The sequence below is a fragment of the Seriola dumerili genome, unplaced genomic scaffold (assembly GCF_002260705.1).
Source record: "Seriola dumerili isolate Sdu_G_001 unplaced genomic scaffold, Sdu_1.0 BDQW01001435.1, whole genome shotgun sequence".
Classification (NCBI taxonomy): domain Eukaryota; kingdom Metazoa; phylum Chordata; class Actinopteri; order Carangiformes; family Carangidae; genus Seriola; species Seriola dumerili.
In genome coordinates, this window is record NW_019175690.1 from 101,296 (window position 1) to 116,776 (window position 15,481).

Below are 15,481 nucleotides of genomic sequence, written 5' to 3' on the forward strand. Positions count from 1 at the left end.
TAAAAATACAACCACTTGTGTTTTTGTATGTGTACCAACTTCCTACGTGTTTATTAGCTGCTGCCTGTTAAGGGCCTGTTAAGAACTGTGGAATTTCCCTCACTCCCGATAACGCCCACAAGCGGTCTGATTGGCTAAAACTACTCCCCCGCTGAACTTTCCTCTCTTGCTATTGGCTTTGCGTTGGTGTCAGTCAACATGCTTCCTGCTTCACGGTGCGGAGTGTTGTTGAAGCGGAGTTGCTTTAAATGTGAGGGGAAATATTGAGGGTAGGCGTCGATGAAGTTGGTAAGTTAAAAGCCTACGGTGATTCGTAAAGTTAACTAAGTGTTCTTTTATTCGAGGATAAGGCATAAAGGTACCTCGTACTATTTTAACGGTTTTCACTGACGGATTTCAGTTTGAACATGAATGAAGAAAGTTTAAATGTGAACGTTACTTACCTGCCGTTACCATCACTTGAGGTGAACGGACGCGCTTCGGTTCTTTTGTTGGTACTTTGTAAATAATTGTAATTCTTAATTTTACAGGAAAATTATGCTTTAATTCTCATGTGAACCAGCTACATATTAGGACACTTAAAAGATGTCAGGGGCTCATGAGCAGAATAGGAAACGCCGCCCCCCCAAAATGTTCTTGATCACGGCCGACGTCAAGGTGCAGGACCAGCTGGAAGGTACCATTCGACTGCAGCGGGGGTTCATCTGCCAGGAGCAGGACTTGAGCAAGAGCAGAGGGGACTACCTTTGGGTCAAGGTATTGACACATATGTAGATTTAGAGATTTACATAATCTAAACCAGAGTGTTATTAATTTATCAACTCAGGAGATCAACTACTATACTGTAAAAAAAAACAACTTAAATTACATTTTAATTAAATAAATACAAATTTAATTAATGGCACCCCTTTCAATTTAAGGATTTGTTGCTTTTCTTTGTCATAAATGGCACTTTAAAGAGAAAAAAACTAATAATTTAACTTTATTACCTTTTAATTTAAAAATTATTTGCAGCCAGTTGAAACATAGGATACTTAAAACATAATAAAAATGTGCAAAAATAAATGCTAAAACCTAAGCTCATATGAAACAATGTACATAAGTGAAAGTATATCATTAAAGCTGAAGCACATCTAGACATCATCATTCAACCTAGTTACCAATGGTTTATATGGAAGACTCATCATCAGCTGAGTCATCACATTTAATAGTTTGATGGCAGAAGAGATGAAGTACTTTCTCAGCCTGTTAGTCCAGGCCTTTGCTGCTGCGTAAAGAGGATGGAGAGGACACTGTAAAATGACCCATGCCTTTGGAATTGCTCTCTTTTTAAATCGATGCTCACCTTTTTCAAAAGGGTGGACGTACTTAGAATTCAGTTTTACTAGTGTTCTGTGGTTTCTTTCCCTTCTGTCCCACATATTTGCCTTTGTCCTCTTTTTTTTCCCCACAGGTGTTAGACAATGGTACCATGGTCAAATTAGAAAGGAAGTTCTTGCAAGAAGTCCCGAGTGACCTCAGCGGTCTGTTGGAGCCAGTATCTGATCTGGACGCTCGCCTAAAGCTTCTAAGTAATACACTAATATTTATCAAAGTCGTGTCACACATATAACAAGCAAGAGGAATAGTAAATATTATCAAAATAGCAGTAGAGGATGCAGCTGTTGTAACTGTGAAATGCTTATTTGCTAGCATTATTGTAATGAACATGTCTGTGCTAAAATAAGGAACATTGATAATCTTTGCAGTGGAAGTAATTATAGAGATGGTACAAAAAAATGTTACTAACTCAACCTGACATGCTGGAGCAGAAAAGCAAATTCTCTACTGTTACCACTGCTCAATTTTTTTTCTTTAATGTGGAACATGTGATCTTCATGACAGTCGGGGCAGACGCTGAGGGCAGAGTTCAAATATGGGTATTTTTAAGTGGAAAACGGGAAGTAAAGCAATATCACTTTTTTGTCTTCATGGACTGATCATTCCCTGGAAATGACTCCAACACTGGCCTATTTTTGATAGTAATAATAGTAATAGTGAAGCAAACAACTTCAGTAAAATCTGAATTCTTTATTCAAAGCATATTTATGGACCTAAAAAGTAACCGAAAAGTTCCCGGAGAGCTTTAATCAAATGTAAATACCAATACCAGTGTTTGTTTCCCCGCTCTGTAGTGAGGTCATCATTGTTTTATCGTTCTGTGTTTTTCAGCCAACCCCAGGAAGCTGCAGCAGTTTGCGTCTTTGCCCCTCGATACCCCGCTGTGGGTCCACATGGGCCAACAGGGCGAGCTGGCAGAGGCGGAGCTTAAATACATAGGTCCACTGACCAGAGGGAGCAGCCCAGTGTATTTTGGGGTACAACTCAAGGTCTGTAAGGATTTATGAGAAAAGCATCCCACTGAGTTTGGAGGGATTTTATTTAATCGGTGTGTAAACAAGATGTTTAACGAGGGCACTATGGGCTCTAGGAAATTGCGATGGAAAATTTTTCACTGTTTTCTGTGAAGTGAAAATGGACCGACCTGCAGCTGTACCCATGTTTGCAAAGCAGAAAGTGCGCAATCGCATCATGCTCGAAACAGACACCTGTCCCTGCCCATTAAACACCTTGTTCTCTCTTTTCTTGTTCTTTTACCCCGTCTCTGCTGCTCCAGGGTTCAGCGGCGGGTAAAGGAGTGAGCAACGGTTCCTATAAGGGTCAGCGGCTCTTCACCTGCCCCGAAGCCTGTGCCCTCTTCCTCCCGGTCAGTGACATCAGTTTCCGCCACTGGTCTAGAAATGGCTGTGATCCACAGGAGCGACCCCGCGAGCGAGAGCACCAGCGCATCAGTAATAATCACCCCAGCAATGGGCACCATAGCAACAACAGCCGCTCAAATTATCATCATCAGCAGCAGCAGCAGCAGCAGCAGCAGCATAGTCGTCACATTAGTTTCCACCAGCATCGTCCCAGCAGCCCTCCTCAGGCGCAGGCTTATGGCATCCTCTCTCGAACAGCTGAGTCGGCGCCCATCACTGCTCAAAACCAGACCCAGGTCCGAGGCCCTGTGTCACCCCCACCATTCCATGTTGGCCAGCGGGTGTGTTTCCCCCTGAACGACATAGTCTATAGCGGGGAGGCGCGCTTCTGTGATCTCCTGCCTGGCCGGCCCTTGACAGGGATGTACGTCGGCATTCTGCTGGTCAGTACGACACAGGAGATGAAACTGGAATTATATGATTATAAGTTAGTGCAGGTTCTTTTTTTCACTCATATTAACCATCAGAAACATTAATGGCTTCTTTTACAAAAGCAAAACATAGAGACAGTTAATCAAACAATGGGGACTTTTATGACATATTATGGCAGCACAGTCAGAACGTAGTGGGAGCACTTTTTTCCTCTGATGGAAAGATAGAAAAACTTCCTTAAAAGTTATTCTGGTGCCTTGCAGAAGTCCAGGCTCACAGATAACATACTTATATTTTTAGTTTTATTATTGTTATTTGCACATAAAACGGCATAAAAGAGATGTAAAACAGATGTGGTAGGAGAGGAGATGTTTTTTCTCACATGTAGCAAACTTCACATTATATATTCTGCAAAAAATGTCCTTTAGTCTGATTTTGTATGTTTGCTTGGAGCCACCAATTTTTTTTCGTTTCATGTATCACTGCAGTCTGTGTCTTTGTGACTGAACTTCCTTTATTATAACCTGGAGACTGGAACATGTTTATCATTATGTTTTTCTAAAAGTCTTATTTGCTTCTTTTTGTGGATCAGTTTTATGTTTTGTGTTTGACTCGCAGGACGATCCTGTTGGTAACTGGGACGGGCATTACAAGGAAGAGAGGCTCTGCCACATTCCTTCCCAAGCCTATGGACTATTACTGCCAATCACCAAGGTTTCCTCAGGTACACAACAAAGCCTCACAGCTGCTTTTGGGCATTACACCCTTTTTATTATTTTTATTCTTTATAAGCGAATTCATTCTCAGGGACACCTTAACAATATGTATGTCTGTTTATTAACTATCCAGTCCTTAGAATCAAGCTTCGGAGCAAGCTAGTCCAGGTTAATTTTGCAGTTATTGTAACCCCTGACCTTGTTAATGAACTGTATTGTTCTTAAAGGAAACTGAATCATAGACAGAAATCCTTCTGTTTTTAAAACTAAAATCCCCACATTTTGATCTGGTGTTTTTCCAAGCTTAAGAATGTAAACATTAAAAGCTCATGACAAAAGGAACCTGCTGGGCTTACTTCAAGCACACTCGCACAGAGCCAAGGATATAGTTAAAATGCCTTTTTTGTGTTTGGGCACATCAGAGTAAAATATGTAACAAAAAAATCCCAAAAAGGGAAAAAAACACGACCTGGTTGGAAAGAGAAGTACACCAAAAGGAGGGTTGTGATTCCTTATATAGGCCATATAGATAAGAAGATATTAGTTACTGAAAGTGATTAAAAACTCATGGTTTTTCTGAAACATGCAGGATATAAAACATATTTCAGAAAGGAATTATAATGGGAGGGTTTAAAATGGAAATCAGATTGAAATCTTAGAGTTGACTATTGTAAAGTATATTTTGTCATTATGAAGTTGTAAATGGTAAATGTGGAAACACAAATATGTGTGTACCTGAGCTTAAAAGTCTGACTTTTTTATTTGATTTCTCAGAGCCAAAATCTCACCGTCTTCCTCACCAAATGCCCAAGTCCATCCTGAGGCCAGCACCACCCCCCGTCACTAAACCAGGCCCCACATCACCATCCGCCCTTGCTCCCAAGGTCGCCTTGCTGCCCCCGAGCAGACCAGCACTTAAACCCCCTCCACTGCCGCCACCGAAACCCACCCAGAAACCCTTGCATGCTCCCCCTCTCCCGCCTCTAAAACCCCGCAGTCCAACGTCGCCCACTGCTGCAGAGCAACTGCAAAACACCAACGGCGTACACGGCCCCCTCTCCCCGCTGAGGTCTCCAGATAACCCCAGAGCCGCTGGGGAGAATGGAGAGGCGGGACTGGAGGGTGAGCTGGAGGTGGGCTCCATGGTTGAGGTGAACGACCCTCCCCTCTTTGGAGTTATTTGCTGGATTGGACGGATCAGCGGGATTCCTGAACCAGTGGCAGGAATAGAGCTGGTGAGGAGAGTTTCAGTGACGAGTTTTTATACTAGTTTTATAGTTTTAGGTTCATTAATCTTTTTAAAGTTATTATTTTCTGTATTTTCATTAATGTATGTAAACAACGCAGAAAAGAGGCCTGTATGTAAAGTCACAATCAGATGACGAAGTTTTTTTTCCATCATAAAGACAAACACTTTCTTTCTGTGCATTAATTAAGATCAAATTGGTGAAAAGAGAGGGAACTATTGGGTCTTTAAGCTCTATTTTATTTCCGCTGTGCACTCATTTAACTCTTGTCCCTTTTACTCATTTTAAAATGTGATGGCGAAGGTTGAATTGGGATTTAGATTGGAGAGAAATGAGCAGTTCTCTGTTTAGAAATGTAACATCTGTCATCTGTAATGAATGTTTTCTAAATCTAAAACAAACAATAAGAGTTGGATTTTAGTTTGTTGTTGTGAATTTGATTCTTCATGACTAATACATTTCATTTCCTTTTACCTTAATTCAGCGCTGTCTTTTGGATGATGTCATTTACCCATGTGTCCTTTAGGTGGCACACACAAAATTAACTTTGTTTTGATTCTTTGATTTTACGATAGGCAGCATGGAAAACCTGCCAAGCATCAGTTACATAAAAAGATTCAATAGTGACTGATATAATGTTGTATTGCAGTGTATCACACTGATAACACAAAGCCACTGTGTGTGTGTGTGTGTGTGTGTGTGTGTGTCAGGATCAGGAGCTGTCTGCAGGAACAGACGGCAGTTACCTCGGTGAACGTCACTTCCGTTGTCCGGCCAACAAGGGGCTGTTTGTCAAGCTTCGCAACTGTAGGAGGGACTCCAGGTTCCCCGCACCTGAGACGCCTGTTAATCAAGTGGAGCGGTGCAACTCTATAGGTGAGAAAACACGGTTGCAGTGTCTGACGTCTCTGGGTTTGTGAAGGGGATGCTGGATACCAGAAAATGCTCATATTGAAGCTTCATCTGGAGCCTGAATGGCTTTCCCTTCCCGTTTCCCTTTAATGTGTCCTACTGTCCTCTGTGTCCCTGCGGCTCCCAGCCTTTGCAGAGTGGGGCAGCGAGCGTGTGGAGGAGCACACCCCTCCTGTGGACGGAGACGAGGCCAGAGAGCTCTACCACGGCTGGAAGAGAGGCATCCAGGGTCACCTCAACTCCTGCTACCTGGACGCTACGCTGTTCAGGTAAAGTCTGGGACTTCATCTAGGGAACATGTCAACATTAAAAACAGCTTAGTGTGCAGCGCTTCAGAAAAATAGATGCATCAGGTCATAAATGTTGAAACTCATTGAGAACGTGTGTCAGTGGTTTACATTTAGTCCTTCATAAACACTGTTGGCCTGCCACGACAGTTGTGTAATCAGTGGCATGTTCCTATAAATATACATTTGCGTAACTTCTCTCTGTTGCTGGTTAATGTGTAACACAATCGGGATTTAATTTATAACCAGTTTGTAAAACATTTTACACAGCTTTGTTGCTCTAGATCCTCAGTTTGTAGTTGTTTCTCCTTTTTTCCCTACCTCTTTTTTTTCTCTTTTTACATTTCAGGCTGAATTTGGATGAACACAAGGACTATGTATTATATAACCTGTGTGTCTGCGTCTCTCTCTCCAGTCTGTTCTCCTGCTGTAGTTCAGCAGACTGGGTGTTGTTTTGGCCGTCCGACCCAGACACTGACCAAAACTCCAGCCAGGCTCAAGACCTGCTGCGCTGCGAGATAGTCAACCCCCTTCGAAGGTCCGTAAATGTGCTTGTGTGTGACTGGCTCTATACATCAGTCATCAGTGTGTGAGAGTGTGACAAGGATATTTTTTACTATAAATGTGATCAGAATCATTTAACACAACACGATTGATCCAATCATTGATTATTGTCGTACTATTCTTATGTTTTTATTTACTTTCTGTGTAACTGATCACATTCCTTGTTTGCATGTTTTTTTTTTTCATACACAAGGCTTTCCCTAAACTGTTTGTGTACTGGTGTGTTTCCAAGGTATGGCTACGTGTGCGCCAGTAAGACCATGGCCCTGAGACGACTGCTGGAGGCTGCCAACAGCGACATGGGCTTCACCAACCAGGAGAAAGGTGTGTGTGTGTGTGTGTGTGTGTGTGTGTGTGTTCAGACTGAGGAATGCTGACATGCTGCTCTTGTTCTGTCTGTCAGATCCTGAAGAGTTCCTCAACAAGCTTTTCCAGCTCCTCAGAGTCGAGCCGCTCCTCAAGATCAGGTTGTGTCACAGCCACTGTTTGGTTTAGTTTTTTCTCTTCACACTCTGTCATGCAAAAGTTTGCCTGGTTATTGCCTGGTTTCTTAAAGTTTTCACTGCTCAAGTAAAAAGACACTGACTCAAACACTGGATTAGAAATATATTTAATAACTAGTGAATTCATAGACATAAAAATACTCTGAGGATGATGATCAGTGTTTGATCTGGTTTTTCTACCAAAAAGGTTTAAAAATGTGACTGAGATTCAAGGTGAGCACAGGAACTTTCCCTTTTAGACTCTGCACATGGATCATTCTGTACAGTGAAGGTTAAATATCAAAGTGAAATAATAATTATAATAATAATAATAAGCAAAACTAATTTCTGAGTGAAGGGAATCTGTAAAGAAGGTTTCTCCTTAATTTCAGTTACTGACACCAACTCCTCATTTTCTCTCTTTTCTTCATTCTTCATGTCTTCTTCTTCTTCTTCTTCTTCTTCTTCTTCTTTCTTCCAGATCAATGACTCAGGAGCCTCAGGAGTGTCACCTCTACCAGCTCTTCCCACCTACCCTCGCTCCCTCACCCTACTCGCCCTTACCCCAATCATCACTTGACTCCCCCATCCCCCTCTTCTCCCCATCGTCCAATCGGATGAGAGTCGCCAGCGTCCAGGCCCTGCTGGAGTCCTCCTTCCTCCACGCCGGCCTCAAGTTTGTCGAGGTAACAGAAACACGCTGAAGATTTCAGAGCGGGGATGAATTTAGTAGCAAAGTTCAGCCTGTTGTTAAAAGCAGTTTTACCTTCTGAGTCCACATGCAAAAACATTGATAAGCTCATATATCGATCGCCCTTCAGGCTCCCTCCTGCCTCTTGCTGCTCATGCCCAGGTTTGGGAAGGACTTCAAAATGTTTGACGCCATCTTGCCGACGCTCAGCCTGGACATCACAGACCTGCTGGACGACAGTAAGGACCATTTCAGGAAACTGTCAACTGTTTCTGGTTTGATTTTGTGCACTTCCGCTCCTTTTTCAGTTGATTTAGTTTATTTGTGTAAGTTTACATAAAAATTATTGAAGTGAAGCTAATATCTCAGGTTTTATTTTAATTAGTTTTTTCTTTCTTTAGTTTTTACTGAAGATGACCTCAGACATTTTTTACTTTGCATTTATGTATTCTCTCCATCCTCGTCTCTCTCCAGCTCTGAGGCAGTGCAGCATCTGTCAGGCTGTGGCTGAGTGGGAGTGTCTGCAGTGTTATGAAGATCTAGACATCATGCCCGGTCGTCTCAAACAGTACTGCCCCACCTGCAACACACAGGTAGCCGCTTCTTACTAATTAGTAGCAAGACAATTTTTCCTTTCCCGAGCAGCCCAGTTCTCGTGTTTGTTAATATAAACTAACCAAATCTTAACCAAAAATCCAAGTTCAACACAACTGATGTTTGCTGTTTCCTAAAGTCTCCTCCTCTCTGTTGAGGTGTATTGATTGTTACGCTTACAGGTTGAAATGATTATGATATAATCATAATGATAAAGATGTAAAGCACTCTCAGCCTCATTTTCTGTCTCATGTATCTGTCTGCCTCACATATCCACTCTGTCTTTTCTGTTGATTATCAGGTCCACAGTCACAGGAAGCGGACGTCCCACAGCCCGGTGAAGGTTCGTATTCCCAAGGGACCGTGGACCGGCCCTCTGCACTGCACTCGCCAGCGAATGTCTCTCTTTGCTGTGACCTGCATCGAAACCAGCCATTACGTCAGCTTCATCAAGCACGGCCCCCTCCCCACCGACTGGCTGTTTTTTGACAGTATGGCAGACCGGGAAGGTGAGAGCTCTTACATTATCGGATAAACATAACACAAGGACAAAAAAAGAGAAGCTGTTTCACTGTGTGCTCTCCCCCAGGTGGCGAGAATGGCTTCAACGTGCCCCGGGTGAAGGCGTGTCCTGAGGTGGGTCGCTACCTCAGCCTATCGGAGGAGGAGTTGAGCAGAGTGGACGCCGCCTCTTTACAGGAGCCCGCCCGCCGCCTGCTCTGTGACTCCTACATGTGTCTGTACCACAGCCCCGAGCTCAGCCTGTACAAGTGATGTGTACGGTCAACACAGACACAGATCCGACATGCTGTACAGCTGATTCAGACACGTGGTCCTCAGGTTCTTCGTCTTATATCACTGTCGGAAGAAAACATTGCACTCACAAAATATTAACTTTTTTTTCTTGAGATTAACAAAAACCACTCTTGAACAAACAAATGTTCAAACATAATCTCTTAGTATTTTTCTGGTGTTGTACAAAAAGAGCAAATACATGTCATTTGTGCTTTTCAGGATAGGGAGTCTTAACTTGTCAAACTGAATGCAAATAATTATTTATTGTGCAGAAGACAGAATGTTTTTCATTTAGATTGGTTAGAAGAGTCTTTGAGGACTCTGGTAATATATGAAAAATGAAAATAAGTGCTAAAATACTGAACAGAGCCTCAGAATTACATATAATATCTTCAGACAAAATAAAAGTGTGGCAGTCATCCAAATTGACTTGAGAACGGCAGTATGACCCACATCATCTAATATGCTGAATGAACAAATTGCCTGTAGTGTATTGTTGGTTTAGGAGCTTTATACACTCATGAACTTGGTGGTAAATCAGTCTGATGGGTGTCAGTATTGATCTTTATAGCTGAGTTTACCTGTGCCTTAATAATGCTCACACACCTTACAGAACCACTGTGCCTGTAACCTATAACACACAAACACTTTACACTTCAATTTGCACTGCTTCATTTACATGTCAGTGTCTGTATATAATAGCATTGCCTTAAACTGACTGTAAAGATTGCACCCAGATGTTTAAACTTTTGAATTGTTTATGGGTTGTTTAATGTAAAACAGCTGTAAACAATGAGGATAATGTCCCAGATAATAAAATATTTCATACTCTTCTAGTTTGTGTATGTGTGTTCTTTCAGGTAGTTATTGTTATTGTTTTTTATTTTTATTGAACTTTATCCACAAACGTGCAAATGTCATTCACTAGCTAGATACAAGGTGCATTATTGTGCATTTAGACATCACTCTACATTATATACAAATAAGTAAACAATAACAGTAAATAAAAAAGCAAATTATAGTTGCCAAACAAATCATCTTAATACAGCAACGTAACTATGCTGATTTTGTTTTTCTTTAGTCTTTAAGAGTCTCTAAACACATTTTTATTAGTTTTGAAATGAATGAATGAAATATGCGGGAATCTCAAGTTTTTCAGATTCGTATTCCCCGAAGGTGCCACTAGAGGGCGTGCATGACGCAATAGCCGTACGTCAGAGTCAGTACGTCATCATTGCGGGCCCTGGAATCAGCGAGCGACGAGGGGGTCGACTTCTTTCCTCTGTCACTGCGAGCAAATTTTTCATTTCCTCTTAAAAATAAGGATAAAGGAAGCGGGTAGCAGTGGTTTGAATGCTTCAATAAGGTAAATTCGATGTTAAACGATGATGTGTTGGGTTATTTACACACAACGTTAACGTGTAGTGACCGTGACTTCCTGCTCCGTATCGTTTTAAATTTGTTAAAACGTCGTGTCGGTTCGATTTAATTCAGAGGTTATGTGTGTTAATTGTTGTGTTTATGCTGCTTTTATTCGAACAAGTAGAACCGGTGCATGTTGGTCATTGTTGGAACCACAGCGAGTCTTATTGTAATCAATATCCTTTACTTTTAATAGCTTTTTATGTCGCTAAACTGGGCGAGATTGATTATTCACACAGACAGCACTATATAAGGGATTACTGGCTGAAAATATATTACTGAATTGACTATTAAAGATTCAGGAAAGCATGCACTGATGTGGTCCCTTTAGGTCGATACAAATATAAAGGATGAAATATCAGTAATCACGTTTCCGACTGTCCTGAATGCAGCTGCAGAACAAATGAAGCGTATCTTTCCAAAGAAAATTAGTTTTAAATCAAGTTTATTTCAAATTTCAAGCAAAAACATGCAGCCGAATGAAAGCTCATTCATCTCAAGACCATGGTATAATATCTGACTAACGATAAACATCACATAAAACATAGAAATTTAAAGGCTAAACTTAAAATCACCCTAAAACGATTTGATTTTGTTCAGATTAGAATGCACGTCAGAGAAATGAGCCTTATACACTGGTTGTAAAGAGAGACCGTTACATGAGAGTTGCAGAGATGCAAGGGCTGGGTGATTAATCAAATTATTTTAATGAATTATCTACAGTTTCAGACGCACAGATGTCAAACATTTGCAGATTTTAGCCTCTGAAATGTGAGAATCTGATGTTTTTCTTTGTCATGTGTGAGAGCTTATGAAATATCTTTGAGTTCTGGTTGGATGGACAGACAAAACAAGCTGTTTCCAGATTAAAGTTTGAATGGCCGTTTTGCAGTACTGCTGAAGAAATGGACCAGTAAAAGTTTTTTAGTTAATTTTGGTCAGTAGATAACATGCATGAATTCTGATATTCAGGTCTGCTGGAGTCTGTCATATTTTTCTAAATTTGTTTTCTTTACGTTTTGGATTAGTTTTCCTGTCGTACACAGGTGTTCACACTCTGCCCGTCTTGATTATTGTCAACCTGTGTTTTTATCTCTGTAGGTGCTTTCTGTCTCTGAGGTCCAGCAGTGTAGTCTGTTGCCATGGCGTCTCCAGGGGGGCAAGGAGGAGGAGGAGCTCTGTCGACGAGAGGAGGCAGCGCGGCCCGGAGGATGAAGTGGGCTCTCGAGCTGAGCTTGGGCAACACGAGGTAAATGGAAACAGAGTCAATTCAAACACTTAAACATAAATTAATCAACTAGTAGCACTTGTTTTTTACTGCAATTTACTGTGCAAAGACAAAAAAAAACATCTTTGTGTCTCTGTCAATGTATAAATTGTATATGTCTTTTTTTGTACACAGGTCTCTCTCTGTATCTCATACACCAGCTTGTGACCTTTCTTGCTTTAACAATGATTTGTAACTTGTAGTGACTAGAGACTTGGCTCTTTTCTGTATTTCAAAAGGACTCTGTGAATGAAAGAGTCACACACCTGGGGAACAAAAGCTAAACTCTTTGTGTTACCTCTGTGCTGCAGGAGTCGTGGTGATCGGCAGGGCGGTCAGGGAGACGTCGTTTACCCCATCGGCTACTCTGAGAAACCCGTCCCTGACACCAGCATCCAGGAGACGGACAAGAACCTGGTGGAGAAGGTGTGGAAAGCTATTATTTGTTTCTCTCTTTTACACCTACAAGTATAACACAATACAATTCATTGGAGGACTGTTGTATTAGTCGACATTAGTTTTAGCTAAGTGTACCTAATTAACTGGCACATGAGAGAGTATACATTTTACACTTTTCCTCAGGAGTTTTAAAGGACCATCTGTGGTGTTTTGGTTGACCAGTTTAGAAGGATAATCCATTTGATATTAACATATATGAAAGGAGAGAAGTGATAATCACACTAATTTGCTGCTGAGTGTCATCTTCTGTCTCTCCTTGTGTTGCACAGCGTTGCTGGGACGTGGCCCTCGGCCCCTTAAAACAGATCCCCATGAACCTGTTCATCATGTACATGTCGGGCAACACCATCTCCATCTTCCCCATCATGATGGTCTGCATGATGGCCTGGAGGCCCATACAGGCTCTTATGTCCATGTCTGCCAGTGAGTATGCAGTATTCAGATAGTTTAATATATTTAAATTATGATCAGCTCACATCAAGTTCATTTCTGCATCAAATTTGTCCTCTTGTGTCTCAGCCTTCAAGCTGTTGGAGAGCTCCAGTCAGCAATGGCTTCAGGGCCTCGTCTACCTGATCGGTAACCTCCTGGGCTCGGCGTTGGCCATCTACAAGTGTCAGTCCATGGGACTGCTCCCAACACACTCGTCTGATTGGCTGGCTTTCATAGAACCGCCTCAGGTAAACAATACGATGAATATAATACCAAAGATCTCTGACTTTTTATGTTTTTTTTTTTTGTTTGTTTCTTTTTATGGTTAATGATGCTTCAAATACCAGCAAGAGGTCACAGAAAAATACCAAGTCAGGCATGTCGTGCCAGTCTATGAGGCAAATGAGCTCCGTCTGTTTGCATAAGCCAAGCTGATGCAGAGCTACACAAGCTGTCCATCGGCTGATTGATTAGCTCAAATCAGTTTTGTTCCATTTTTGTTTCCCGCTTGTTGAGATATCACTAAGCCAAAACACACACACAAGCCATCAACTGAAATATAGTTATCTATTATAATGTTGCCTTTATTTGATAAGAATAAAAATGGCATTTGTGGTCTTTGCAACCAGTTTATATTTTCTAAGCGTTGTAGACTGACTATAAACATCTTAAGTTACTAAATGGACCTAAACCTGTTCTAGACCTGTTCATTTTGAGCAAGTTCCCTTACATGAATCTAACTTTTCAGGTTTTGGGGGATTTGGTCCTCAAACATCCTGGCAGTCTCTTATGTGCTGTTCACTTTTAGACCAGCAGAGGGCAGAAGATGCTCATTTTGTTATTACATGTTGAATTGTGATTTATAAAGTCATGTACAGCTAGTTTTTTTTTTTTAAAGAAGCACTTTGAGTGTGTTTTTTTAATAATGGTGCATTTTATCAGCGTTTTTGTTAGTAACTGGTAAAATACACATTTGTCACATGGATTTGGGAGAAAAAAAGTTTCACCGTTCTTTAAAAGAAGTAACTGGCAGTGTGACAGAAACCTGCAGCAGTGTGCTGAGCCAGACACTCCTTCATATACAGAGGGTGGGCACAACAGCAGGAACACCTCAATAATATAATGTAATCCAGATTTTCCCTGAGGATTTTTGTTTAACCATGGTGGTGGAAAATAGTTGTTAAGTATATGTTGTATTTGCTGTGTGAAATAGTGCGCCTGTTCTTTTTCCCCAAAGAATAATTTTCTATTTGATAAAGGTGTATTAACCTTTATGATGTCAGGGGAGTGGTCTGTTTAAGGCCAATACAAATATTGATATTTGAGAAATCAGACGATATCTCAGCCGATATGAGTCTTTACACAACCTATAACATAAGTAAACATTTTCGATAAGTTTACCTTAAATCTTTTGTTTTTAACAAGTGCAACCAAAAAATGTACTGAGGAGGATGTTTTACAGCTGAAAATAAACTTGTCACTGATCTTTGGAGGACAAACTACACAGCGGTGACAGTTTCAAAAGTTTTAGTTTCTTGTCATCGGCTGACAAACACACAGATACACATATCTATATACATAGATGCACAACTGGTATCACCCAATTTATCAGTTGCTCTCTAGTGAATAGCACTTTTGTCAGGGTAATTATTCTTCTGGTATCTAATTCTGAGAAGAGCAAATACTTTAAAAAAAAATATATATATATAAATATATATATGTATGTATACCTACTTATTTGCATTTACTAAGGCAATTTACAAGTAATATAATCATTGCAATAAAACAGAAGCCCTGACTGTCGGTTCTTTCAGTTTCGAAAAAGGGTAATGAAATATATAAAAGCTGAGATGTATAAATTATAGAGAAAAGAAATAATAAAATACATGTATAAAATGTGTGTATTGAAAATATATAGCAAATGTAGCCATCACTTTGTGGTGTGCTTGGATGATATTTACTTCAATTCAAAAAAACCTGCAGAACCCATATTAAAGAAATGATGGACCTGCTTCCTTTCCCATATTTTCTCCTGCTGCCGTCTTATGGAGGAAGTTGTAAATTGTAAATTACATCCATTTAAAGTTAGATTTCTGGCTTCAGCCACTTTCTAGTAACGGCTGAACACAAACTTAATTTATCCATGTTTGTCTCGTCTCAACAGAGGATGGAGATCATGGGCGGAGGGATGGTGTTGTGAAGATGGACCGTGCAAAAAAAAAAAAAAAAAAAAAGTGAAATACTTAACAGAGGTTTATATACTGTTCATTCTCTACCTGCACCACACAGCCAGACGACCGGTCACAGTTGACGTGGAACACAGCTGTTTATTTCTTCTTCAAAACAGATTCAAACCTCTGCAGTGGCAGTTACAACAGGCGAGATGTTTGTTAAATCAGCTGCAGGGTGTGCGGTGCAGCTTTAGACCAAGGCCTCGTCC

The 15,481-nt window shown here is 40.9% G+C and overlaps 2 protein-coding genes across 2 annotated transcripts; both read left to right on the forward strand.

Moving 5' to 3' along the window:
• The first annotated feature begins 243 nt into the window (after window positions 1-243).
• LOC111238617 (ubiquitin carboxyl-terminal hydrolase CYLD-like) lies at window positions 244-10,297 on the forward strand. The gene is made up of 17 exons (XM_022768195.1): window positions 244-288; window positions 531-756; window positions 1,454-1,571; window positions 2,212-2,369; window positions 2,657-3,184; window positions 3,792-3,897; window positions 4,664-5,124; window positions 5,847-6,012; window positions 6,176-6,317; window positions 6,751-6,873; window positions 7,132-7,223; window positions 7,303-7,366; window positions 7,863-8,067; window positions 8,203-8,311; window positions 8,547-8,665; window positions 8,968-9,175; window positions 9,256-10,297. The coding sequence occupies exons 2-17, from the start codon at window positions 586-588 to the stop codon at window positions 9,438-9,440; spliced, it is 2,955 nt and encodes a 984-aa protein (XP_022623916.1). The 5' UTR covers window positions 244-288; window positions 531-585; the 3' UTR covers window positions 9,441-10,297.
• Window positions 10,298-10,704: 407 nt separating this feature from the next.
• On the forward strand, window positions 10,705-15,275 carry emc4 (ER membrane protein complex subunit 4). The gene is made up of 6 exons (XM_022768194.1): window positions 10,705-10,827; window positions 11,985-12,132; window positions 12,462-12,576; window positions 12,879-13,032; window positions 13,129-13,289; window positions 15,206-15,275. The coding sequence occupies exons 2-6, from the start codon at window positions 12,026-12,028 to the stop codon at window positions 15,239-15,241; spliced, it is 573 nt and encodes a 190-aa protein (XP_022623915.1). The 5' UTR covers window positions 10,705-10,827; window positions 11,985-12,025; the 3' UTR covers window positions 15,242-15,275.
• The last annotated feature ends 206 nt before the right edge of the window (window positions 15,276-15,481 follow it).

What these genes read in the sequence shown, in the direction of transcription:
- emc4 (XM_022768194.1), top strand. Translation starts at nt 12,026, where the DNA reads ATGGCGTCTCCAGGGGGGCAAGGAGGAGGAGGAGCTCTGTCGACGAGA. An exon ending in TCTTATGTCCATGTCTGCCA is followed by an intron (nt 13,033 to 13,128) that starts GTGAGTATGCAG and finishes CTTGTGTCTCAG; the next exon opens with CCTTCAAGCTGTTGGAGAGC. An exon ending in CTTTCATAGAACCGCCTCAG is followed by an intron (nt 13,290 to 15,205) that starts GTAAACAATACG and finishes TCGTCTCAACAG; the next exon opens with AGGATGGAGATCATGGGCGG.
- LOC111238617 (XM_022768195.1), top strand. Translation starts at nt 586, where the DNA reads ATGTCAGGGGCTCATGAGCAGAATAGGAAACGCCGCCCCCCCAAAATG. An exon ending in CTTCACCAACCAGGAGAAAG is followed by an intron (nt 7,224 to 7,302) that starts GTGTGTGTGTGT and finishes TCTGTCTGTCAG; the next exon opens with ATCCTGAAGAGTTCCTCAAC. An exon ending in GAGCCGCTCCTCAAGATCAG is followed by an intron (nt 7,367 to 7,862) that starts GTTGTGTCACAG and finishes TCTTTCTTCCAG; the next exon opens with ATCAATGACTCAGGAGCCTC.